The following is a 23,819-nucleotide window of genomic DNA, read 5'->3' as shown; positions in this document are numbered from 1 at the left end:
AGATCGTGGGTCTCCGAGGCGCTTATAAAGCAAACTGTGGTCAGAAATCGCTGCTTATCGGGTAGCGTAAAATTGATTTACGACGTTAATCGATGGCACTTTCTCAGATTCGCGTTGGGGGAAGCACCTTACTTAGAGCTTCGTCACAATCTGGTGATTTTGATTTATACAATTACTTTTTTTTGGTGGGTCCTTATCACCTTTGACGGATTGGCTCGCGCATAATTTCCCAGTTACAATTGTCGATCTTCTCACGAAACTAAGCCAGGAAAGTATTTTTTGGAAAATTAAATTAAATTATATTTAGCATATTCCAACAGTGGTTCAGAATTATGTAAAGGTAAAGGAAAGTTTTCAAATAAGTGGCTACTTATAGCGATAATTGCATACTTCCAGGCACCATTTTCAAATAGCTATTCTCCGAACTACTCGCAGTTTGAACTGAAATCGAAAAATTTACAAGTTGGTTTTACGATCTATGTCAAGCAGTCTTTTATGGGTTAGGAAATAATATCTGAAAACCACTATGTCCTTAAAATATTTAATAAATACGAGCCCCTATAGTAAGTACGATGTTCTTCTAGTGAGATTTTAACTGACATACTTTTGAATTAACAGGCTTCCTTAATGAGAGCGATTTCATGCAAAATGTGAGTATGCTAAAGAACGCATTTTTTTCACCCACAACATATACAAAATTCCAGGTGAGCTGTTTGGCGGTGATGCACTTCAGTTACCTCCATCGTTGCGAGATGGCCACAAAAATCGACGACTGCAAATATATCACCAACTTCTTCAACTACTATGTTATGATGTACTGCTCCTTCAAGATCGACAATAAAATCACCGAAATAGTGGTGATGCTCTTGTTTGCACTAATCTACTGCTTCTTCCTTTGCATCCTCTATGAGGGCGTCAACAGCTAGTAAGTTTATGAGCATGCAGTGTCATCCGGGATCTGTTGACCCCCAAACCTCGCAGCTTTGCACCAACACTCAAGATCGCTGCTCTCAAAATGAGGATCAACGAGTACATGGCGGGCGTAGTGCTCGTGGGCGTGGCCAACTCCACACCCGATCTCCTGGTCAACCTGTCGCCAGTCAGGATGGAGGGTCTCACCTTCAACATAGCCATGGCCAATGCCCTAACGATAATTTGCTTGAGCGGAGGAGCGGTGTGCTTCATTCGGCCCTTTAGGATGAATGGTCACAGTATCTTCCGGGATCTATTGTTCCTCCTGCTCATCATCGAGCTGGTGAGATTCTTCATGAATGATACTGCTCTAGCGCCATGGATAAAGGGTGCCAGTGAGTTTACTTGATAACCATTAAAACCCATTAAAATTTCATTTATATTTGCCGTTTCCAGTCCTACTGAGTATCTATCCGATATACCTGCTAATAAACATAGTCGATCTGATCCTCCTACGATACGCAATTAGAAGTGAGTAGAAGTGAGTGGCCAATGACTACAAGTAATATTTTAAACTTACATTTTTTAAGAACTTCGTGCGGATATTGAAGTGTTGAGACAATCACCGTCATCCCGGGAACATGATCTTATATTGACTGAAAAGATTGTTCGCTTGAACAATTTGCAGCAGGACGATGAAATCCAAATCCTTGAATCGAAATTATATCGCAAGCGAACATACAACGCAGGCTTCTTTGTTACACCCAAGCCCTTGATTCATCACAAGGAGGTTGACGTGGAAACCAATAGAAGAATTCTCCACAGCAAAGCCAATCCGAAAAATCTGTTCCTCTTCAGCGAGTTCCTCCAAGCCATCAATCCGATCGACTCAGAGGGATGGTACCTCAGTGGTACCTGTGCACGCATTTTGCAAATCCTCAAGGCCCCGGTCACGCTAATGCTCCATTTGGTGGTTCCATTGGTGGACTACCAGCTGGTCAAGCACGGTTGGAGCAAGATGCTCAACTGTTTACAGATCGTACTAACTCCATTCGTGATCTTCGCACTAGTTGAGAGTACGTAGGCGCAGAAAAATAGGCAATGAGTTGATGCTTACTTAACTGTACTCAAATACATTATACCTACATAGCTTATATTTTAGTTAATGTATTCCTATTTATTTAAATTTAAAATAATTTAATTCTAAATTCATGTTATTTTACCATCCCCTAGCTATGCTGGTGCACAAATACGCGGAATGGTATTACGTTCCTCAATTCCGGATGGCAATATGGTCACTACTGGTAACGATGCCCCTGGCAATAGTTGTATTCTTGCACTCTCGCACTGACATCCCGCCATTTTATCACTCGGTAAGATCGATTTCTTTAGAGAAAGCAATAAATTACCCTTAAACTTCGACAGTCTTACTGCGCGCTTACAATCTCCACCGTGATTATATTCTTTTGGATTTGTGCCTGGGAAATGGATGCGCTGATATCCATAATTGGGGTCGTCTTTGATCTGGCCCCGTCCTACATGAGCATCACCTTCAACTCGGTGTCCGCTGCCACAGCTGACTTAATAGCCTACGCACATCTCGCCAAGCATGGATACGGAAAGATGGCTTTTGGAGCCATCATCGGTGGTTCTGTTTATAGTTAGTGGTAAAAGTCGATAATTGCGTGCTAGACTATCCAATGTCAATTTTCAGCATCTAAAATTGTTTTCAAATCTCAGAAAACCAGTTTCTCTAGGAATCATGCTCATCAATCATCAATCAATGATTTGGCTTCTGCTTTAAGGTCATTGTAGAGGTCATAAGTAAAACAGTCTTTTCCCGCAGGTTTGGCAGTCAATGTGGGCATCGAATTGGTCTTACAGAAGAAACTCAACTCCCGCGGTCAAGTAGTCTTGTATGGAGATGACGGTGTAACCATCTACATATTCCTGGTGATAACCATCACAACCACCTTGTGGTGGTGCCTCACCTTCAACTTTGTTGCCCGCCGATCCGCTGGGCTGTTCATGTGGTCCCTATTCGTGTTGTTCCTAGTTTACACTACGGCCATAGAGTTGCAGTGGGTCCATGGCTTCCAAGACAATATTCAGATTCGCCCGACTGCCTAATAAACCAATGTATTGCCAAGACAAAAAACACGATTATGGTGCGTTTAACTTTATTTAGCGTGGTTTGTGTCAAGGACCTAGCCAGACCAGTGGGACCAGCCGCGGATCTCGTTCCAGATGTGGGTGCCGGGGCATTCGGTGGCGCTGACCTGGCGATGACCGTACAGGATGTAGCCGGAGCTGAGCTGGCCACGGTTGACGGCGTCGTTGAGCAGCTGCTGGGCGGCGGAGATCATGTTCGGCTCCAGGGTGTCCCAGTTGTAGTTGCCCAGGAAGCTGATGCCGATGCTGTAGGGGTTCCACTCGGCGGCGTGGGCGCCCATGTTGTTCCAGCCACGCCCCTCGTACACGTTGCCGTCTCCGCCGATCAGGAAGTTGTAGCCGATGTCGGGCCAGCCCAGGGAGTCCATGTGGTAGTTCTGGACGCTCTGCAGCACGGCGTTGCACTGGGCACGGGTCTCGCAGTAGGAGCCGGCGGTGTGGTGGATGATGGCGTAGCTGAGGTAGTTGCCCAGGCCTACGGTCCATTTGGCGCCGCGACCACCCCACTCCGCCTTGGAGACGACATAGACGCCCTGGGCCATGTACTGGCTGCAGACCAGGACGGCGAGGAGGAGAGCCACTTTGGAAACCATGATTACCAGCTGTAATAGTTGACGATCGCTTGATGGAGATCGTGGGTCGCCGTGGCGCTTATATAGCATCAGTTATGCGTATGGGTTGCCATCTTATCTGGTGGTTCATGGCTAATTTACAGCCCTCGTCGATGGCACATGTTTAGGTTCGTATTAGGGGAAGACCCTTGGCGTGAGCCTCGTCACAATCGCAATCTTCGGGTGTTGATTTATTCAGCGTTTTATGAATGTGGTTCTTCTAAATAAATGCTTTATCAATGTGCTGGGGTCGACACATTGGCCGGTCACCTGAATGTCTTTGTAGAAAAAGTCAAGGAGTGTTGTTCGATTCTCGTCAGTTCTAAATTTAATTCTCAGCATATTCTTTTGACTTTGAGGGAAGAATTTGAATACAATGAGTGGGCGAACGAAAAGGACTAAATTTAACATAACAGAACTGGACCACGAATTTCACTACTTCATCAAGAATGTAAGATATTGTGAGAATACAGTGAGAAATTGGTGGCCATAGCATTTGTTGGCTCTTACAGATGAGTTGTAGGGCCGTGATGAGACTTCCGTACAACTATCGCTGCAGGATGGCCACCCAAGTGAGTGACTGCAAGCGCATTATAAACTTTTTCAATTACTTCAGGATGATGTACTGCTCAATTGACATCGATGACAAAGCAACAGAGGTCCTGTTCATGTTGCTGTTTGCCTTCATATGTGTGGCGTTTCTGTGGCTGATGTCCTTCAATATTGGTACCTAGTAAGTTTTTGGATAAAGTGCACATTCCTCTGATTGCTCATTCGAAATCCTGCATTAAGTTTTTCTCCAGTCCTCAAGATCATCTCGCTAAAGCTGCACATGAATGAGTACCTGGCAGGAGTTACCTTTCTGGCTTTTGGTAACTGCAGTCCAGAAATAATAGCTAATCTGATGCCCGTGAGGGCCGATGCACCCATCTTTACCATAACTGTGGGTAATACTCTGGCCATCATTCTGCTGAGTGGAGGTACAGTGTGTTTTCTGAGACCCTTTAGGATGAACGGACATTCCACTCTGCGAGATCTACTGTTTCTTCTCCTGGGTGTGGAGGTCCTGAGGTTTGTGATGATCAAGGAGGGAGCAGTGACCCTGGGAGAGGGTATAGGTAGGAATCTATTTTGGATTTGCCTCAACTCACTGATCTTTAAAACCTACTTTCAGTGCTCTTCTTAATTTACGTTGTTTACGTGGCTATTAATATAGCTGATTTGGCGTTGCTGCGGTACTACATCAGAAGTAAGGAATATTCCCCCAATTTTTTAATTACTCTAGTTATAATAGCAACTAATTACATTTACCATTCAGAACTTCGAAGAGAACTGGACTATTTGGAGGGCCTAACTCCTCCACCAATAACAGAAATAAATGCAAAGATAAGAAAGCTAATATCTTGGGAAGAGCAGGATGACATTGGGATTAAGGACACCACAAAGTACCGTCGGTCCAGAGACACGGGAAACCACTTCTCAAATATGACCAGTAGTGGCTACTTTGTAACCCCCATCCCAGAAAGACGATCCGAACACGTTGACTACGAGTTAAATCGCACAGCGCTCCATGACTCGGAGAATCCTAAAAACCTACAACTTTTCACGGAGTTCTTCCAGTCTCTCAATCCCGTTGATGCAGAGGCGTGGCAGCTGGGTGGGTGGAGCAATCGAATATACCTGATTGCCAGGTGCCCCCTGGTGTTCGTACTGCAGCTCTTCATACCCGTGGTGGACTACGAAAAGATCAAGCACGGCTGGAGTAAGCTGCTCAACTGCACGCAGATCGTGACGAATCCTTTCGTGGTCATTACCCTGGTGCACTGTAGGTATGCGGGAGTACATCAGAAGTGCATTTGATTCCTAAACCTCGCTGACCCTCAGCTGGGGTGTCCAGCGTCTACAAAACCTGGCACATAACCCTCGACTTCAGCATCTCCATGTGGTCGCCGTGCCTTACAGTCCCGCTAGCCATTGTGATCTTCCTGCACTCTCGAACGGATGTGCCGCCCAGCTATCACCACGTAAGAAGATCCAAAGCAGCACCACTGCGTGCTGATTAGACTCGAATGGGTATCAACCTTCCTTCCTAGCTGTTTATTATCCTCACGTTTTTCAGTTCCATGGTGACGCTCTGGCTCGCCGTCACAGAACTGGAAGTGCTCTCCGAGATTGTGGGCATCGTATTCAATCTGTCCGAGAGCTTCATGGCGGTCACCTTTGAGGCTGTCTCCAATGCCACTCCGGACATTATAGCCAATTACCAGCTGGCCTTGCAGGGCTATGGGCGGATGGCCTTCGCCGCCATAATAGGAGGTCCAGTTTTTGGTAAGCAAAAGTTATATTTTCCATTAATGGTTACCTGATGTATTCGATATTTCAGCGATTTTGGTTAGCATGAGCTTGGCCTTTATATTCAATCACAGAGTACGTGAAGTGGGCGCCAATTCGTGGGTGTACGGCGATCTGGGCGACAACTGCTACCTCTTTCTGGTAATAACCATTGTGACCACAATGTGGTGGAGCGTCACCTTCGATTTCCACGCTCGTAGATCCGCTGGAGTTTTCCTGTGGCTCGTTTACTTGCAGTTCCTCTTATATGCGGTCTGTGTGGAGTGGGATGTTGTTCATGAATTTTCCAGAGATCAGCACTTTAAGCCAATATGATTTGGAATATACATATGGTCTTGATATGAGATATGTTATTAAAAATGAAACAAGTGAAGGAAGCTCCTTAACCAGCATAGCTCCTTTCAATAATATTTAATCACGTATCGTTTACACTAAGTATATTTCATGGATTTATCTCAGCTTTGATCTGATCCCTGGTACTGCCAAATATGATTGCTTTGAAAATATACCAGCATAATTGGGATTTTGCGTCAGCAAAGGTACTGACTAATTAAGTGAATGAAGAGGAAATGCTTTCGAAAGGCGTCGGCAAAAGGCGAAACACTGACAGAGGTCCATTGAAATGCAGAAGGAGACTCCCTTGGCAATCTGTCCTGCCCCGACGCTCCACTTCTCCCTGCATTTTTCCACAGAATAAAAGCGTATTGCATAATGAAGGGAAACTGATGGCAACGAAACGATGGGGAAAGCTCCGTGTTAATTACGGTTAAAGTGTCTGGAGGAGGTTGGTGTCCCGTCAACTTTCATGGGACGGACGAGTGATTTGTGCGCCAAAGATACTCCAACTGATACTTCAGCTTTGTAGATAAACAAAGACAATCGATCAGAGAATGTTTTAACGGAGTGCAAAGATATTACTGCCAAATATATTCCTAGCTTAAACTTTAAAGTTATTTAACAAATATAGACTACTTGGATTTGTACAATAGTTGATGCCCAAGGTTGGGAAAATGTGAATATTTTTTTTGGAGTTTTCAAAGTTTACCCTGCACCGGAAGATATCTAAAGCATTCTTTCGATGCTTCGCCGGAGCAGTATTAATATCGACTGCAGATGTAGATTCCACTTGATTCCGGCCATTATGGCAACTGCAGCTGAAACATAACCATTGGATTTAAGTACAATTGCATAAACAAGAGCTGCTGGCTCAAGTGTAGGGAAAAAGACAAGGCGAAAGCCAACTTGCAGCTTCAACTACCAAGGCAAATGGCACGCAGAATTCCGGCAGCAATAAAAGCACTCAACTTCCTTCAGACTTCCCGTCTATCTGTCCATCCGTCCATCAGTCCGTCCGCCAGAACCTCTATCTGTGCACTTAATGTGACATGTTTTTGCAACAGCTTTGGTTTCTCCCCTCGCCGCCACTCGCCACTCGAGATTCCGAATCGTATTCCGATTCACCCAGCTTGGAAGGGCTCCGTGGCCATGAGATTTGATGCATTTTGCTTGTTACCAAATTGTTTTGCATTCTCCTTCACGTTCTTACATAGCCTCGCAGTCCCGAATCGAATGCAAAAACGGCAAAACGGAAGGAGAAGTCCTTTTTCTGTGCTATTGGCTTGATTCTGGCATGATTCGGTGTGAAAGTCATCAAATATTTAAAACCCAAGTGCGGAATCGCACCCAGATTGCTAGAGATGGTTTATGCAAGACGGGAAATTGATTTCAAATGATGTGTCTTCGGCATTGGCCTCATGCCAAATTCTAGTATTTAATTCTGCAGAAATATACTCAGCTTCTTATCAGTGGTTCTTGCTATTGTTTAATAGATTAAATTCGACCGACAGGCCTCTGTTTGCGTGCTCATTTACTATCGCTCATGAATGAACTTATTTATAGTGCTGTGCTGCCTTATCGCCAATGGCTCATTTTATGGATGGCCATAAGTATTCTAGTTGTTTGGGAACACGTGAACTTATATGAGTTAATAATTTTCAAATCATTCTTTCATGTTGCATGTGGCATTAAAAATTTCTTGGTTTTTTGTGCTATTTTTCGTTCCTGCAAAAGTTCTCAAGTTTTTCTAAAACTATTTATAAATTGCCAAGGAACCGAGAAAACCTCATCATTTCTCGTAATAAACAAAAAAACATTCCAAGGCGAAGGCAAACATATTTCACGTTGCAGTTTGCAGCTAGCTATTTCCGCTGGAAAACTTTGTGCTGCAGTTGTCAGTTGGTTAAATGGAAAATATTTTTGACCAGCCGGGCACGTTTATTTATGGAGCGAGTACACGCCATATTAAATAGCTTGGAAGAGAAGATTTATGCCATTTATGCCTGGGTATGGTCTCCAGTCCTGGATGCAGCTAATACTGCTAGCCATAAATTGCCGCTTAGCATTATAACTCAATTAGCCAGTGGACGGGTTGCGTATACGCAATGTTGTCCAGCAGAAACAGTTACATTTACAACTGTACTGGCGAATTGTGCAAGCACTAATTAATGTCAAGCGGCAGGGTAGCCCAGTTTCTGGCCTTGTAGTTGTCACTGTAGCCATTCCAGGTCACTTTCCGCCCATGTCTACCAATCCGCTGGCCGTTGCTGTGGGCACTTGTTGTGGGGTAATGAATTCGCTGCCAGGAGTCTTGCCTTCGTGTCTGCGGCTTTCCTCCAATTAGCGCCGACTCACATTTGACTTAACCCCATTGTCATCGCAAGGGTGTGAAGAGCCGCAGTTTGAAGCCAACACGGCGTATACGCAATCCAACTGACCCACTGCATTACGTTAATTGAGCTGTTATGATTAAGATGCCGCTCGATAACTGCTTTCACAGTTGAAATTACCACCTTAGCAGGGAAATTCATTTTATAAAACATTACATTACATTACATTATAAAATGTATATTTATTAATTATGATTATCATTATTCATTACTATTATAATGAATTAAGTACCGAAAATTTTGTATATTTCCATAGAAAACCTTTTTCCCTAGATATCACCGAATGCTGCCTTGACTGGCAAGTCCACAGAAAACGAATGTATGACTTTTCTATGAATTAGGATAGCAAAAAGCAAGTAAATGCAGTAAAACACGATAGAAAATATGCCCACGGAGCGCCTGGCGAAAAATCCCAGCGTCGTGGACCATAGAAGAGTGGAAAACACACCCAGGTTTAGAAAAATGAATGCATTTAAGCCGTAATTGCCCGTTTGGTTAGCTTCCGAGACCGGGAGGCCAAATAGATTCTTGACATGCATCACAGTGCTGGCGGACATGACAACGGCTGTGATTTCAGAGCATATTAAGGATGTTCCAATTGGCACACACAATACTCACTGAAGAAGGGTCCTCCAATGGCTGAGGCGTAGGCCATCCTGGGATATCCGTGCAATGCCATCGCCACGTTGGCAATTAGTGGACCCAGACTTCCCGTACAAGCCTTCACCGTTGCGCCCATAAAGTCGTCCTCCACCTTCAGGATGTGGCCAATAACTTCCAGGACCTTGTCTATTTCCGTCGCGCAAATGAAGATCATAAACATAGAGCCAGTTAGGTTCATTACAGTAAACACCTGTGAATTCGAAACTCACGTTAACGTGATGCAACCTGTTAGCGCCACTGTAACTCACCGAATGGTAAAATGGTGGCACATCGGTTCGAGATTGGATAAACATAAAGACCGCTATCGGCACGGTTATGGGCAGGGAATACATAGCATAAATGGCTTCCTCGCCCATGGCAACGTACCACAGCGAGTTGCCCCTAGATGATAGCAAAGCTATGGGAGGAAGACTACTATTATTACCTTTTAATGCTCTTGAGCAAACAATAACCTTGTCGAACGCACCTTTAATGGCCATTATGGACATTGCCGGATTTAGCATTACTTGAATGCAATTCAGAAGCTTGTTCCAGCCATGTTTGTCCAGCTCGTAGTCCACCAGAGGTATGTAGATGCAGCATATGATCACAGCTGGTATTTTGGTCAACATAAAGGCGCGCTTGATTATGTTTCCTTTCCGCCACTTTTCACAGTTAATTGGCCTCAGGGCTATGAAGAGGTCCTTGAATAGTCCCCAGTTCCGTCCCAGAGCTCTGTTGTGCAATACCATCCGTGTGGCCTTCCTATCGAGGCTTATGCGAGTGCTGCGGCCCATTCTCAAGGTGGTGTACCTTATTTTGTTGATGTTGGGACCCGAGTTGGTCCTTTCAAAAATCTCCACTTCCATGTCACGGGTGTAGATCGCCTGGTTCCTTTCCAATTCACTCAGCCGCTTTCTCTTTTCTGGAGTCATTTCTCCTACCAAGAGGGCATCAATCTGTGCATTTGTTGCTGGGAAATAACAATTACAATCTTTATTCAAAGCAAATTACTTAACCACTTACTCTTTAAAGCCCTCCGAATAAGATACACATCAACGACATTCACTAATATGTAAAAAATGTATACAAGAAACATAACTAAAATTGAGGAAGGAGTAACATTAGTAACAATAATGATTTCTTCCAAAGCGAAAAGCTTGCCTATGAATGACGTTTCGGGTACATGTGCACTGCTGGCCAGGAAGTACTGAAGGAGCATTGATCCGAAGATAAGAAACAAAATGTCCCGAACACTTTCGTACGCGTTCATCTTGAAGGGACTCGTGTAGCAGATCAGGCCTCCTGAAACCATGGACACAAAGAGGGCGGCGGCCAAACTATTGGCAAACACGGGCACATTCGCATTCACACTGGCCAAGTTGGAGAATAGGTCGGCGGAGCTGTTCCCAAAAGCCAACAAGGTCACGCCCGCCACGTGCTCGTTCATACAGAGGAACCGCGACACGGCCTTTAGAGCAGGACTGTAGCTGAAGGTACACAATCATATTGAGGTGCGAAGTGAAATACTTAGATGTACATAGTATTGTAATTAGAAACCAATTAGAGGTATATTTCAGCTATTGGAAATATTTATCCAACTACTACTCCCCAGGGAATGCCTCTCTTCTATCTGAGTATCAACTTTTGTCAGTGGACGTGTGTACTTACTATTTGTTGCAAACGTGGATCAGCAGATTGTAATTAGAAACCAATTAGAGGTATATTTCAGCTATTGGAAATATTTATCCAACTACTACTCCCCAGGGAATGCCTCTCTTCTATCTGAGTATCAACTTTTGTCAGTGGACGTGTGTACTTACTATTTGTTGCAAACGTGGATCAGCAGAACAAGTATCTCGTAGCACAGACCCATGAACAGAGCGAGGAAGATAACCTGCTCGAATTCGTTTACGCAGTTCAGATCGCAGGCCATGATCCTCATGTATGGCAGCACATTAGTGCTCCTATTGCAGTCCTTGGCACTCGCCACAAAGGCACACCTTTCCTCGAAGGGAAACGTGTTGGCCGCGTAGCAGCTGACTGTGTCCCAGAAGTTATCGAACTCCGCATCGAAGGCATTGGGCACATAGCTCTCTTCGGTGGCCATTGCAGTGTTGTGTGTGTGAACGAAACGAAATCTGAAAAATAACTGGCACGATTGTCGGGGTCTCCATTGCTTCAAAGGTCTACTATGTAGAACTGTCAATGAGTAACATTTAAGGGTAGAGTTTTCGGGGATCCCTGTCAGCCCTGCGTCTACTGACACTTCCCATTCGGCCCAATACACCAGCAGAACTCTTAAATTGACTCCAATGTAAGGACGGGATATAATGTAAGACAGCGAGCCGACTCCACTAGCCTGTGCATTGAAAAAGAAAGGACTCGGGTGCAAAATGGTCAGTCAGCTGCCCGCACAGTCTGCTGATTTAGACAAGCTCGCTCCATCAGGTCAGTTTGCCGTCGCTGTGGTCAGCAATCTCCAGAGATCGCGTTCGAGCTCCGATCGCCGGGGGCTCGTCTTGATCCTGCTCTCCAGCGACCTGGGCACCTACATCAGACGCCTGCTGGCCCGTGTGGCGGAGAAGGCATGTACGATCCTACGTACATATCTGGGGCTTAGCTACCGGGAAGTGTCCGTGTCCCAGGACATGGCCCACAGACTGGCCGTGGTTGGCCGGAAGACCCTGGTCCTGGACCTGGATGAGACTCTGGTGCACTCATGTTACCTCGATCCGGACACCCACGACAACGTGGGATGTAGCCAGTTGCCCGAACACGCACAACCGGACTATGTGCTCAATATTTCCATCGACGGGATGGAACCTATCGTTTTCCGGGTCTTCAAGCGGCCGCATGTAGACGAGTTCCTGGACTTTGTGTCCAAGTGGTACGACCTGGTGATCTATACGGCCAGCCTGGAGGTCTATGCCGCCCAGGTTGTGGACCATCTGGACGCGGGGCGAGGATTGATTACTCGCCGCTTCTATCGCCAGCACTGTCGAGCCTCCTCGCCAATGGTCTCCAAGGACCTGACATTGGTCACCCCTGACATGAGCGGCGTTTTAATCATCGACAACTCGCCGTACGCATACCGCGACTTTCCCGACAACGCTATTCCCATTAAGACCTTCATCTACGACCCCGACGACACGGAGCTCCTGAAGATGCTGCCCTTCCTCGATGCCCTGCGCTTCACCAAGGACGTTCGCTCCATTCTCGGTCGGCGCGTTATCCGCCATTATTATAACCGATCTACCATTTCATCCCATCATTGAACGAATTCACTGTATTTCTATATGGTTAGAATAAATAAAGAAAAATTCCTAAAACAATGAATATGTGTCCCAATGTTTTAATTATTCTTTCATACAAGGTGAATAATGATTCTTTCCTACTTCTAAAGAATTAAATCATTAAGAAATATTATAATATATAAAATTATAAATATATGAATATGAATAAAACAAAAGATAAGCTGCTACATTCTGCATATGCACTCTTAAATTTGAACAAATTTGATACACTTCTGTCTAAATTATGCTTTATTATTTTAATCATGGCTGTGTATTTAAATTAGGGACCCTAATCCTTACGGTCCAGGCTAAGTGCAGGCTGTTTATCCTTTAATCAAGTCAGGACATTCGAGACACGGGCGAAAGCAGGCACATATGTGCCAACCTCAGAGCAGATGCATTTCATTGCTCATACGCCAGGTTGGCCCGGCTGGCTTTTTTGCGATTTCCGTGTGTGAGCAGAAGTTCGGAGAACTCAGGCTGCATGCAAATGCAGAAGCGTAATGATGTTGCGGCTTTTTGACTTTACACGGCCACAGTGGCAGCCACAACTCTGAGCCACCTGATGCCATATCCTACCGCCTGCTGCATGCTGCCTGCCCCCTGTTGTGGAGGAAAGTTGCAAAAGTTTAAATTGAATTCTTAATTATTGCGCACACGAGGCTGCAATTTTAATGCACACATTTTCGGGGCATGGCTGTCCGAAATGTTTAGATAATATTTCAGTTTTCCTGCAGATTGTCAAATGGCCGCCCGAGTCCTACGATAATTTTGTTTCTCCTATTTTTTTAGGGATCAAAGAGATTCAGTCTGGCCCAGGCTGATTTATGTGAACGTGTGCCCGGCAAATTTTGATTTGTAGCTCCATAAAATGTTTCAGCTGGCAGGCAGGCAAAACTAGCCGAATTCCATGAGCCACGGGCTTCGGCAGAGTTGGTTATTGAAATCCAGCAGATAGCTGGGCGCAGGAGCAGGCGGCACAGCACAGTTTCAGTGGCAGTCAACGGTGCGTATGAGCAATCAGTCAGCCAGTCAGTGACTCAGTTAGCTACCGATATCTGAATTTTTTATGCTTCGTCTAGTGTGAATTTGCCGTAGGTCCAGAGCAAACTTTAAAACGATTTCCGTGGCAAATCTTAAATTGTTAAATCCATTATGTATCTGAAGACCCCTCACAAGGGGTGATACTAGAAATAAAAAAAAACTTTTTCGTTTTCAAATGTCAGGAGAATATCTTTCCAGTACTTGGTATTTTGTACAAAATGTAGTTTGCGCTGGCCTTTTATCTGCATTTTCTTGTGGTCTTTATTATTCCTGCTATCCCAACGGATTTCTTGTTTGCCTTGCCTAATTTGCTTATTAGCCGGAAAATGTGGTAGCTTGCAAATTGAGAAAAAGTGACTGACTAATTAACTTTTTGCCTTGCAAATGAAGCTATGCAGCTTTTAAGCCACTGTCAAAATAAACAACCCAAAGATGCCGTTGTAATATATATGTAGTCCATTCTAATTGACTGTGAGTCACGGGAAATAGTTGATTGTTCGCTGTGGTTTTTCAACTGTGCCCCAGAGCAATTAACAATGCAAATTGATACGCCAAGGCAGCAGACGAATAGATGCCGGCAAGTAAGTGAATTCATTTTGCCCCCAAGCCGAAAACTAAGCGGCTTGAAGGACCTTCTGCAATCAAATCGGCGGCTTAAGCTGAACATAAATCTTGCATTGAATGGCGGGAGAACTTTCACCTGCTCCGCCATAAATTTCCATTGCAATTCCACCACTCAATGTGGCTTAAGCGACCGACTATTCACTGACACCGTGATTTTGTGAGGACGAATTGGGTAATTTAAAACCGTTTGGCAGAGAGGGCTAACAATGGTGATCAAAGTAAGATGTTAAACTTTACAGAAAAGATAACTTTTTCGGGGCAAGAAAAAGACAAAGTAATTTTGAACGTATTGAACGTGCATATGTTCTAGAATAGTGAAATAATGTGAAATTATGATTATAAGACTTATCTCTTACAATTATGCAAGTGCTGCTGAAGCAGATAAGATTATATTTCAATTTCACCAAGCCAATACTTTTAAAATTGAAATTGAGGAGTAGGACAAAATTATGAAATTATGAAAAAATTCACACAACTGCTATTAATTAAAGTAATTTTATTTGAGATTCATTTACAAGCTAGCTGTGTGCGTAACCTAAAAGCCCTCTATTAATGGGAACCCGCTCTTCGTCACCTGCTCATCGATCCAGTTCCTCAAATAGGCCACATTCGTGTAGGCCGCAGGCACATCCTTCTCGGCACATTCGATGCCCCAGGACACGAGGCCCACCAGCTGGTAGCGATCCTTCTGCCCAGGCAAAGTGCAAAACAACGGGGAGCCGCCGTCGCCCATGCAGGTGTCCTTACCCTTTACGCCGCCGGCACAAGTGAAGCTCGGATGGAGATTGTAGCGACGCCCCAGGACAGTGTGCCGCAACAGCCGTTGGCAGGACTCGTGGTCCACCGCCGGCAGCTCGATGCGCTTTAGCAGGTTTTCCATGGTGCGGGACGTGCTGTACCTGAGCCCCCACCCAGTGGCCAAGCAGCTTGCACTCCGCAACTCAGCCTCCATTTGGGGCGTCTCCGGTGGCGGCAGGCAGATGGGCTGTATGTGCGGGGCCACCTGGAAAGGTCGCTCCAGCACCACCAGAGCAATGTCATTGTATAGGGTCAGGTTGTTGAAGTTCTCGTGGCGATGCAGCTCGCTGATGGCCCGCATCTGGTAGGGATGCAGCTCTGTCTGGCTGTTAAGGTCCCAGTCACCAGCTCGAACCAGCAGCGAGTCCTCACTCCGGTTGAACACGTTGTGGGCACTGGTCAGCACCAGCTGCGGGTGGATGAGGGTGCCGCCGCAGACGAAGTTGCCTTCCATGTCCATCAGCGCCACCATCCAGGGGAACTCGGCGAAGACGGACTCGCCATTGTTGTAGCCATCCAGCTGGTAGTAGAGCCCCTTCGGGTTGCTATAGCCGCATCCCTTCAGCAGAAAATCCTTTACGTTACGCTGGATAGGATTGCGACCCTCCTCTATCTGGAAAAAATGTATATTTAAGCGTTAATGGAAAATTGTCGAATTGAAGTCGGTAAAAATGAATTAAACTAAATTGAAATCCGTAGCGAACACACAAAACGACAACTACGGACACTTTTGTATTAAATTAAAACACAAATTGTTTTGAAAATTCCATCTCAATTGTTTTATGAGAAACACCACCAACAGCAAATAGAAAGAATTAAAAAACAAGACAATCTGTAGATAATAAGTATATAAAAAACTTTTTCTCGTTGAATACATTTTAGATTATAAAACCATTTTTCAAAAAACAAGAAACAAGCCTAACTTAAATGATTAAATACGATTTAAATGCAAATCAGTTCTTTAGCACAATCAGAAGATATTTTTATGAATCGTGACTGGAAATTGTACTACACGCCTGAAGTGACCTTACTTTCCCCTATAATCAAATCACAACAACAAGCTTTCATTTCTAAACGTACACTAGCTAACAACAAAATATTTTAAACGATTGTAATATATGATCGGATTTGATTTCTTACCTGATCGCCCAACGGGCAGCACTCCTCCACGACTCGGCAGCCGAAGTTGCTCTCCTCGTTAATGCGCGGCTTGATGATGTACCTCCCATCCTCGTTGACCACTCCGGTGGAGCAGAGGTGCCGCGGAACACACTCCCGCTTGACGCCGCAGCTTTTGTAGCCCGGCTCGTCCTCCTTGGCGCCGACGAGGTTCGGTTTCGGTTCGCCTTCAAGGGGATTATCCGAGGAGGCCCAGATATTTTTTCGTCGCTGATTCCGGTACTCGATCTCGGCCTGATAGGCCTCAAAGTTCTCCAACTGCTCCCTATCGCAGCACTCCAAGTCGCGCCCGCAGCTGTTGTCCAATATGCGCTTGACCAGCTTCCCCTTGCCGGAATCATCCGACTCGTCGCACTTCTTCTTGCTAACGCAGACCTCGTGGCTCCCGCAGGTGCGGATCGAGAGGATCGCCGGTGCGAGGGAAATCAATGCCAGACTGATCAGCAACACCTGCTCCACATTCATGGCGACGATTGGAATTGGTATGGGAAAGCCACACTCGTTCACACAGTTCAACAGTGAGCCAGCCAAACAATAAACAGCACACACACTCGCTGGGAATTTGTTTGGAATCCGAATAACCCCTACGATTTCAGCCGGATCAATGCGCAATTCACTTTGTATTACTTTCAAGAGCCGCGACGCGTTTTCGACTGACTCTGCCCTCGCAGCGATCGGCGGAATTATGGGAGAGAGACTCTGATCTCCGGAGATTAGTAAAATCAACTAATAGCTCTCAACAAATTCAATTCTCTTCCGATCGGCAGCACTTTACTTCTCAGAATCCGGAAAGCCGGTTCTAACAATATATATATCTTGAGCTCAACTATAGGCGATCAGTCGTCTTTGTGAAACATATGCTACAGTGTTGACTTCGGTGTATTGTCTTTGCCTTAAATACGACTATGTTGAGTAATTGCTTCATATGTTCAATAAATGCTATATGTTAATGAATATATTTGAAGAAAAAGTCAATATCATTTGATTTTTCCCGAAAAATAACAACATTTTTTAAGGTATCTATTTATAGAAAGCAGTTTATTTATAACAAATATATACAATATATATGTTGATTCGAAGAAATTGCTGTTTGCATAAAAAAATACAAAATACGCCTATATATGATATCACAGGATCAAGAAGTAGGTGGATCTGTTATCCTGGTGTCGCTGTGTAACTAAATAGCGTTGGGAAAACCCACTCCTCTTCACTTCTCTCTTACGTGCTCTTCCGAGCTTAGATTCCCAGAAAGCAGGTTCTATAAATGCTTCGATTTCAACTCTACTTGATCAGTCGACATCGCGAGTCTGTAGCTACGAGATTGTTTCTAATCGGTGTTCTCTTTGCTTTAAACTGCACTAGCACATAGGTATAAATGGTAGCAGTATATACGCCTACGTATCCGCATACTTTAGTTGTAACATATACTATATATCGACAAGGGCAACAACTGATAATAAAACCATTACAATAAAGTGTAGTCAAATTGTTCTGACTTATACATATTTAATAGATTATATTGCAGTTCCGTTTTAAGACGTGAAGTGTTTGTGAAAACTATGTTAATTATAATTAACTATAATTTTGAATTGCACGTTTAAGACACTATTCCAATTAATGGGTTTTTTTCAGTGATAAATCTTTTAAAAATAAAAGAAGTGTTAAAGTATTATTAAACGAGGTCTATGCTCCTATGATGGATTTGTTTTTAAACTATAATCACCAGTGCACAAGTATTCATTCCAACGATGTCGATAACCCCAATTGTGCATTATTTGAGATTAAGGCTTCACTTATCTCTACTGTTCTTTCACATCTTCTTTCTCCGCCAGTTTCCCACCAACGAAGATGAGCTGGCTGATCTCAGCGGTGTTCCTCCTGCTGTCCCTTTGTGCCTTCTCGATGGGCCAGGACACGATTTCGGCGATGTGCCTCTCGGACGAACGGTGCACGTCTTTGAAGCGTTGCGAAGACTCGGATGATTCCGGTCGAAGGGGAATTAGGCCACGCAGCTCACGCATCTGCGGCACCCAAAGGGTCTGCTGCGAGAAGGCCCAGCTGGACAGCTATGACAGATGGCTGGTTGAGAGAACCACAACAGTGCCTTCAACAATTCGAAACAAGGTATCCAGTGTCCTGGAACCGCCGCCGAACGAGAGCTGCGGACAGAACATGGAGTGTGTACCCAGAAAGTTGTGCCGCGACAATATTATCAACGACTCGGGAATCAGCCTGATCAATCCGAGGATTAGCCCGATTCAGTGCAGCAAGTCCTTGTACCGCTGTTGCGCCGTAGATCAAAAGGTCAGCCTAAGATCATTGATATGAGTATCCATATTTATCCATACTAACCCATTGAAACTTTTCCAGGTGGATGACAGCGAAAGTCCGTACTTGGTGAAGCAGGCGAACTTTAAGTACAAGAACTGCGGCTACAGCAATCCAAAGGGTCTAATACCCGACAACGACAAGTTCCCCTACTCGGAGGACGTCTCCATATTCGGAGAGTTTCCTTGGATGGTGGGCATCTTCACTGGGCGCCAAGAGTTTCTATGCGGCGGCACTCTCATCCATCCGCGGTTGGTAGTTACCACTTCGCACAATCTGGTCAACGAGACGGTGGACACCTTGGTGGCCAGAGCTGGCGACTGGGATCTGAACAGCCTGAACGAGCCGTATCCGCACCAGGGCAGCCGTATTAAGGAGATCATCATGCACTCCGAATTCGATCCGAACTCGTTGTACAACGACATAGCACTATTGCTCCTGGACGAGCCCATCCGTCTCGCTCCACATATCCAGCCGCTGTGCTTGCCGCCTCCGGAATCTCCGGAGTTGACCAACCAGCTGCTATCGGTCACCTGTTACGCCACTGGTTGGGGCACCAAGGAGGCGGGCAGCGACAAGTTGGAGCATGTGCTCAAGCGGATCAACCTGCCACTGGTGGAGCGAGAAGAGTGTCAGGCGAAGCTTCGGAACACACGGCTCGAGGCTCGCTTCCGACTGCGACCGAGTTTCATCTGCGCCGGCGGAGATCCTGGCAAGGACACCTGCAAGGGCGACGGCGGCTCACCGCTTTTCTGCCAAATGCCTGGCGAAATGGATCGGTACCAGCTGGTGGGCATCGTGTCCTGGGGCGTCGAGTGCGCCGTGGAAGACATTCCGGCGGTGTACGTCAACGTGCCCCATCTGCGCGGCTGGATTGACGAGAAGATCAGAGGACTTGGAATCGTGCTGCAGGCGCAATAAGCTTAAACCTTAATCCACGATGCAAATGAAAAATGAGAAGCAAAGGTCGTTTTTTAATTTCAAAAATTAACCAAATAAAATATAACGTTTAGATAGATTGCGCTACTTGCACGTACCCATATCTCCCGGACTCTCTTTTCCCGAGAAACAGGTATCTGATAGTCGAGTAACTCAGCTTTACAACTTTCAACTTTAATCTGGTTTCATCCAATAAAAATAAGGATTTGCTGGTCGCCGAAGGAGTTCCCATTGTACACTGACACTCTAATAATGAATACAATTGAATATTGGATTTTGTATTGGATGTTGACTACCCTGATTGATTACTTTTACCACGTTCTCTTTGAAAAATTAGTGGATTGTTACTGCAATAAGGACAATAACCCTCTGCCTGAGAAACTCTTTAAAGCTCTTATCATTTACAAACGTTATCTGCCATCGTCGGTCTTCTATATCCGCCATTTATCCGTGCCAGCTTGAACTTAAACGCCGGAATAGTTTTCCATCGAGGCACTTAACTCGGAGGTACCTCCAAGTCACTGGATTTATTGCAATCCTTGAACAAAGGAGCGGCACTGGGATATTCGAGCCAAGGAGCACAGCGTCTTCATGCCGGCAGCTTATAAATAGTGGAGCCATGGCAGATGGCTATGTGGACTATCCCCCATTTGACACCCCCATACGCCGTGCTCCACTTCACCATCACGGCTATGGAACCAAATTAACCACGAGGCAACTCAGGGAATGGGGAAAAAGAGAAACAACGCATTGAATCGCCAAAAATTGAGAAATTACACGCTGGGCCGAGCAAACGGCGATGTAGCGAATTGATTTTCGGGCTGCCTGCTGTTCCGCCTGGAGCTCCTTCCTCCTCCCCGCACCGTGGCACTCGATTCCCCAGCCAGGAGCACAAACTCATTTCTCAAGTAAATTGTTTAAACAGTTTTTGCTTTGTTTTACGTTACGTTACGTAATTTATTAGGCACTTTTACGGCCCTCGCGTTTTGTATCGATTTTGTTGTTTTCAAAACTATGGCATTTTGCCACGAACCTGATGAAGTTTCCGTGGCCTATCTATCTTTGCTAATATTCCTAACATATTGCTTATCCAATTTAGTTACCTTTAAAAGTTCTATCAATAATCTGAATACAAAATCGCCTTTTTTAATACAATAAAGAAACGATATACTTTTAAGTATATTAAAAGTAAATAAAAATTTGACAAACTAGAGGTTCAACTGTGTGAAGATAAGATATTGGTAGTAGGGTCCCACATGAGGCGATGTTTTTAAATGTCTTTGAATTCCTAATAAATCAGAGCCAATAAATAATGGCCATATTTATAATTTACATTCAGTACTTAAAAGCCAACTTATCGCTGGAGGCCTACGGTGCTTATCGAGTACTGATTTTACACCTTGATCGTTCCCTGTTCTTTGATCGGAACTTCCCACTCAATTTAACAAGACCACTTGGGCAACACTTTAAGTATATGCAAACAGAAGAAATTAAATAGCTTTTTATATGATTGCTTTATCAAAACACAGTTCTTAGTAGACAATGCCGGTGTGGTCGCGGATCCAGTCCAGGTATCCGGTGACACGAGTGAATCCGGCGGGGCGGCCGGCGGTACAGCCCTCTCCGCTGCCGAAGGATACGATGCCCACGATGCGGTTGTTATCGTGCAGGACCAAGGGACCACCGGAGTCACCGCTGCAGGAGGACTTGCCGCCGTCGGTGTTGATGCAGATGGTGTTGTCGGTGATGTAGTTGCTACCGTAGTAGTTGCGGCAGTCGTTGTTGTCAATAATCTGGACATCGACGCAGTTCAGGTAGTTGGACATGCCGCTGTTGTTGTCTGTCAGACCCCATCCAGAGGCCACTGCCCACCAGCCGGAGTAGCTGTTGTAGCGATCGTTGTAGCTGGGCAACTCCACCTTGTTGACCAAGCTCCAGAAGTCCACGTGGGGGATGCGGATCAGAGCGATGTCGTTGTTCAGGAAGTCGTTCCAGTCGGGATGTTGGATCATGTCGCTGCGGCTCACCCAGTGGGTGTACTGGGCCTCGTGACGGAAGCTGGCTCCGAAGTAGATGAGCACATGGTTAGCGCTGTTCGTGCAGTGGGCTGCGGTCAGGACCCAGGTGTGGTCGATGATGGAACCCCCGCACCAGTAGCCGCCATCGTTGAAGCTCAGTCCGACAATGTAGGGAATCTTGCCCTCGTAGGCCGGGTATCCATTGGTAATGCGACCCTCGATCTTGCCGGCGCGTGGCATGTCCTTCACTGGGACAGCCCTGGCGGACTCGGAGGGCACCACTCCGGCAGAGGCGACAGCCAGACAGGCTAGGAAAACAAAGAGCTTCATGTTGGTCAACGAACAACTGGCCAGCGACGGCCCAACCAACTCTTTATATGGCAACCTTATCGGAGCTCAGCGAAAGGCTATCTTTTATTCGCACTCATAAATCTAGGTTATTTTGAATTTTGTAGAAACTCCAGAATGGATTAGATAAGCAATCACTAGGGTTTCGAGCTTAATAAATTATCCTTTAGCGATGGAAAGCTACAATCACCACTTCCTGTTTTTGGTTTAAATGTAGAATAGGCTTTGTAAAATATTTTTTTCTTGATGACCATTTTAATTTTGTAAACAAAAAGACCGAAAACAGATTTATGGTTTAATTGACTGTTTAAAAGTTATTACTATTAACTTGTTCCATTGCTAGTCAAATATTATAATATTCGTTTGTTAAATTTTAAGAATAGATTACAAACTAACAGTTGGGAACTTATAGTTGGTACCTAAATGAATAAAAAAGGACAATATAAAGAGAATTCGTTCATAATGGTACGATATTCCTTTTCCCTCATCGAAAAGAAGCCCTGATACCTTAGACTAGAGCTCTGGTCATTTATTTGTGCATGCTGAGATCAATTTACGCTTGATTAGCTTTCCTTGCGCAAGCAGGGCACAATCAAATATTTGCCAAATTGATAATCATTTAATTATAGCAAAGCATAATGCAAAATGCAACTGCTAACAGCAAATGCATCTCGATGGGCAGAGATGGAAAGGGCTGTGTTCGTGTTTGAGCGATTGTGTTGCTTTGTGTGTGTGCAATTATAATGGCCCTGGCCGCAATTGTGTTGCATACTTTGAGGCACAGTTCCTTGCCATCTGTCTGTCCCTTTGTCCCCGGCCCCTCCTTGTCCCCCAGCCCAGCCATCAAATTACAAATGATGTAGTGCCCAGGGGAAAATGGAGCGGACGAAACGGACAAAACGGACGGAATGGACAGACTGAGGAGCGTTGCTGCTTTGTGGCCAGTGAACGGAAATAGAAACAGCTGCAAATGGCAGTTAGCTAGTTGCCTGCCACATACATATATATGCACGTATGTGCATATCCGAGCGTTATGCATACAGGTCATTCCGATGTGGGAGAAAAAAGCATCCACTAATGCCCCACGCACGCGCCCACACTCGGCGGCATGAACAATTGACACGGGCTAATTGCCGTGGAAGGTCCACTAAACGCACCCATAATCGTGTTATTCAGATACCCTGTTCCGGAAGAGCCGCATGTGGAACCGGGAAACTGAAACTAAGGCTGCAGCGCCGGAAGGCACAGCGAGCAAATTGGGAAGGGAAGTTCCAAGCTATTGAGATAAATGGTATTAGAGTCGCAAAGCTTACCTATGATCATTACTATGCCGTTTTCTATTTGGATACTGCTTTGTCACATTATATGCCACAAAGAAATTAAATTCTCGGAGATTTCTGTTAAAATGCATAAACATACAGTTTCTATTGATTAACTTAAAGAAACATAGAAATATGTTATAAATAACCAACTGTCGTTCTTTTCGTGAAACCTTATAAGCTCGTCATCGTTTCCTAATGACTCGGCTAACTCGGCTAGAATGCGTTAATTGAAAAGTCATAAATCCCCGATAATGGCTTTAAGCCATCCAAAGATCAGACCAAAAGGTACTCCATTAGTCGATTAATTAACCGTCCGCCTCGGCCGCTGGAATGTTGTCGCGCTAATTAACAGCCCGAGAATAAATTACGTTCATGCACATTTGCAAAAATCCGAAGTGCCATGACCGGAGGGACTGGGACTGGGAATGGGAATGGGATTGTGCGGTTGGAAACAATTAAATGCATGCTCCCACTCGACGGGCCACACTGCGTATACGCAACATGCACG

General features: G+C 45.1%; 8 protein-coding genes across 14 annotated transcripts; 4 read left to right on the top strand and 4 right to left on the bottom strand.

Annotated features, from left to right (window-relative positions):
- Positions 1-526: 526 nt before the first annotated feature.
- CG14743 (uncharacterized protein) lies at positions 527-3,042 on the top strand (the record flags this gene model as incomplete). Its single annotated transcript, NM_136564.2, has 9 exons — positions 527-563; positions 619-650; positions 705-925; positions 982-1,307; positions 1,369-1,443; positions 1,503-1,988; positions 2,146-2,285; positions 2,338-2,572; positions 2,759-3,042. 9 exons carry the CDS (start codon positions 527-529, stop codon positions 3,040-3,042), a joined length of 1,836 nt encoding a protein of 611 aa, NP_610408.2.
- Positions 3,043-3,119: 77 nt separating this feature from the next.
- On the bottom strand, positions 3,120-3,707 carry PGRP-SC1a (Peptidoglycan recognition protein SC1a; the record flags this gene model as incomplete). The annotated part of the gene is made up of 1 exon (NM_136563.2): positions 3,120-3,707. The coding sequence occupies exon 1, from the start codon at positions 3,675-3,677 to the stop codon at positions 3,120-3,122; it is 558 nt and encodes a 185-aa protein (NP_610407.1). The 5' UTR covers positions 3,678-3,707.
- Positions 3,708-3,953: 246 nt separating this feature from the next.
- CG14744 (uncharacterized protein) lies at positions 3,954-7,052 on the top strand. Of its 3 annotated transcripts, none has more exons than NM_001299278.1 (8): positions 3,954-4,146; positions 4,208-4,428; positions 4,488-4,813; positions 4,870-4,944; positions 5,014-5,520; positions 5,580-5,719; positions 5,815-6,023; positions 6,079-7,052. In NM_001299278.1, the coding sequence occupies exons 1-7, from the start codon at positions 4,072-4,074 to the stop codon at positions 5,917-5,919; spliced, it is 1,449 nt and encodes a 482-aa protein (NP_001286207.1). In that variant the 5' UTR covers positions 3,954-4,071; the 3' UTR covers positions 5,920-6,023; positions 6,079-7,052. The 3 variants fall into 3 exon arrangements, with proteins under 3 accessions (NP_001286207.1, NP_001097232.2, NP_001286208.1); NM_001103762.3 differs by having other exon boundaries at positions 5,789-6,023; NM_001299279.1 differs by having other exon boundaries at positions 5,014-5,524; positions 5,789-6,023.
- Positions 7,053-8,937: 1,885 nt separating this feature from the next.
- Positions 8,938-11,605, bottom strand: CG12376 (uncharacterized protein). 2 transcript variants are annotated; one of them, NM_136561.3, is made up of 7 exons: positions 11,239-11,605; positions 10,580-10,905; positions 10,442-10,516; positions 9,903-10,388; positions 9,685-9,833; positions 9,392-9,626; positions 8,938-9,338 (listed from the first exon to the last, which is right to left on the bottom strand). In NM_136561.3, the coding sequence occupies exons 1-7, from the start codon at positions 11,523-11,525 to the stop codon at positions 9,043-9,045; spliced, it is 1,854 nt and encodes a 617-aa protein (NP_610405.3). In that variant the 5' UTR covers positions 11,526-11,605; the 3' UTR covers positions 8,938-9,042. The 2 variants fall into 2 exon arrangements, with proteins under 2 accessions (NP_610405.3, NP_001286206.1); NM_001299277.1 differs by lacking the exon at positions 11,239-11,605 and adding an exon at positions 11,087-11,106.
- Positions 11,606-11,645: 40 nt separating this feature from the next.
- On the top strand, positions 11,646-12,748 carry CG8584 (uncharacterized protein). Its single transcript, NM_136560.2, has one exon. The coding sequence runs from the start codon at positions 11,812-11,814 to the stop codon at positions 12,691-12,693; it is 882 nt and encodes a 293-aa protein (NP_610404.1). The 5' UTR covers positions 11,646-11,811; the 3' UTR covers positions 12,694-12,748.
- Positions 12,749-14,856: 2,108 nt separating this feature from the next.
- CG8738 (uncharacterized protein) lies at positions 14,857-17,012 on the bottom strand. Its single transcript, NM_136559.3, has 2 exons — positions 16,318-17,012; positions 14,857-15,790 (listed from the first exon to the last, which is right to left on the bottom strand). The coding sequence occupies exons 1-2, from the start codon at positions 16,819-16,821 to the stop codon at positions 14,915-14,917; spliced, it is 1,380 nt and encodes a 459-aa protein (NP_610403.1). The 5' UTR covers positions 16,822-17,012; the 3' UTR covers positions 14,857-14,914.
- Positions 17,013-17,194: 182 nt separating this feature from the next.
- Positions 17,195-20,644, top strand: CG8586 (uncharacterized protein). Of its 3 annotated transcripts, none has more exons than NM_001299275.1 (3): positions 17,195-17,372; positions 18,189-18,660; positions 18,727-19,701. In NM_001299275.1, exons 2-3 carry the CDS (start codon positions 18,205-18,207, stop codon positions 19,603-19,605), a joined length of 1,335 nt encoding a protein of 444 aa, NP_001286204.1. In that variant the 5' UTR covers positions 17,195-17,372; positions 18,189-18,204; the 3' UTR covers positions 19,606-19,701. The 3 variants fall into 3 exon arrangements, with proteins under 3 accessions (NP_001286204.1, NP_001286205.1, NP_610402.1); NM_001299276.1 differs by lacking the exon at positions 17,195-17,372 and adding an exon at positions 17,643-17,725 and having other exon boundaries at positions 18,727-20,644; NM_136558.3 differs by lacking the exon at positions 17,195-17,372 and adding an exon at positions 17,643-17,725.
- Jon44E (Jonah 44E) lies at positions 20,596-21,992 on the bottom strand. Of its 2 annotated transcripts, none has more exons than NM_001299274.1 (1): positions 20,596-21,992. In NM_001299274.1, exon 1 carries the CDS (start codon positions 21,969-21,971, stop codon positions 21,156-21,158), a length of 816 nt encoding a protein of 271 aa, NP_001286203.1. In that variant the 5' UTR covers positions 21,972-21,992; the 3' UTR covers positions 20,596-21,155. The 2 variants fall into 2 exon arrangements, with proteins under 2 accessions (NP_001286203.1, NP_724699.1); NM_165618.2 differs by having other exon boundaries at positions 21,093-21,992.
- Between the last annotated feature and the right edge of the window lie 1,827 nt (positions 21,993-23,819).

The sequence above is a fragment of the Drosophila melanogaster genome, chromosome 2R, assembly GCF_000001215.4.
Source record: "Drosophila melanogaster chromosome 2R".
Classification (NCBI taxonomy): domain Eukaryota; kingdom Metazoa; phylum Arthropoda; class Insecta; order Diptera; family Drosophilidae; genus Drosophila; species Drosophila melanogaster.
The sequence above is the reverse complement of the archived record's forward strand: the minus strand, read 5'-3'. Positions and strand labels throughout refer to the sequence as shown.

What these genes read in the sequence shown, in the direction of transcription:
- Jon44E (NM_001299274.1), bottom strand. Translation starts at nt 21,971, where the DNA reads ATGAAGCTCTTTGTTTTCCTAGCCTGTCTGGCTGTCGCCTCTGCCGGA.
- CG8584 (NM_136560.2), top strand. Translation starts at nt 11,812, where the DNA reads ATGGTCAGTCAGCTGCCCGCACAGTCTGCTGATTTAGACAAGCTCGCT.
- CG14744 (NM_001103762.3), top strand. Translation starts at nt 4,072, where the DNA reads ATGAGTGGGCGAACGAAAAGGACTAAATTTAACATAACAGAACTGGAC. An exon ending in GACCCTGGGAGAGGGTATAG is followed by an intron (nt 4,814 to 4,869) that starts GTAGGAATCTAT and finishes ACCTACTTTCAG; the next exon opens with TGCTCTTCTTAATTTACGTT. An exon ending in AATAGGAGGTCCAGTTTTTG is followed by an intron (nt 6,024 to 6,078) that starts GTAAGCAAAAGT and finishes TCGATATTTCAG; the next exon opens with CGATTTTGGTTAGCATGAGC.
- CG12376 (NM_136561.3), bottom strand. Translation starts at nt 11,525, where the DNA reads ATGGCCACCGAAGAGAGCTATGTGCCCAATGCCTTCGATGCGGAGTTC. An exon ending in ACCCGAAACGTCATTCATAG is followed by an intron (nt 10,517 to 10,579) that starts GCAAGCTTTTCG and finishes CCTCAATTTTAG; the next exon opens with TTATGTTTCTTGTATACATT. An exon ending in TGCCACCATTTTACCATTCG is followed by an intron (nt 9,627 to 9,684) that starts GTGAGTTACAGT and finishes TCGAATTCACAG; the next exon opens with GTGTTTACTGTAATGAACCT.
- CG8586 (NM_001299276.1), top strand. Translation starts at nt 18,205, where the DNA reads ATGAGCTGGCTGATCTCAGCGGTGTTCCTCCTGCTGTCCCTTTGTGCC. An exon ending in GTTGCGCCGTAGATCAAAAG is followed by an intron (nt 18,661 to 18,726) that starts GTCAGCCTAAGA and finishes AAACTTTTCCAG; the next exon opens with GTGGATGACAGCGAAAGTCC.
- CG8738 (NM_136559.3), bottom strand. Translation starts at nt 16,821, where the DNA reads ATGAATGTGGAGCAGGTGTTGCTGATCAGTCTGGCATTGATTTCCCTC. An exon ending in GCTGCCCGTTGGGCGATCAG is followed by an intron (nt 15,791 to 16,317) that starts GTAAGAAATCAA and finishes CATTTTTTCCAG; the next exon opens with ATAGAGGAGGGTCGCAATCC.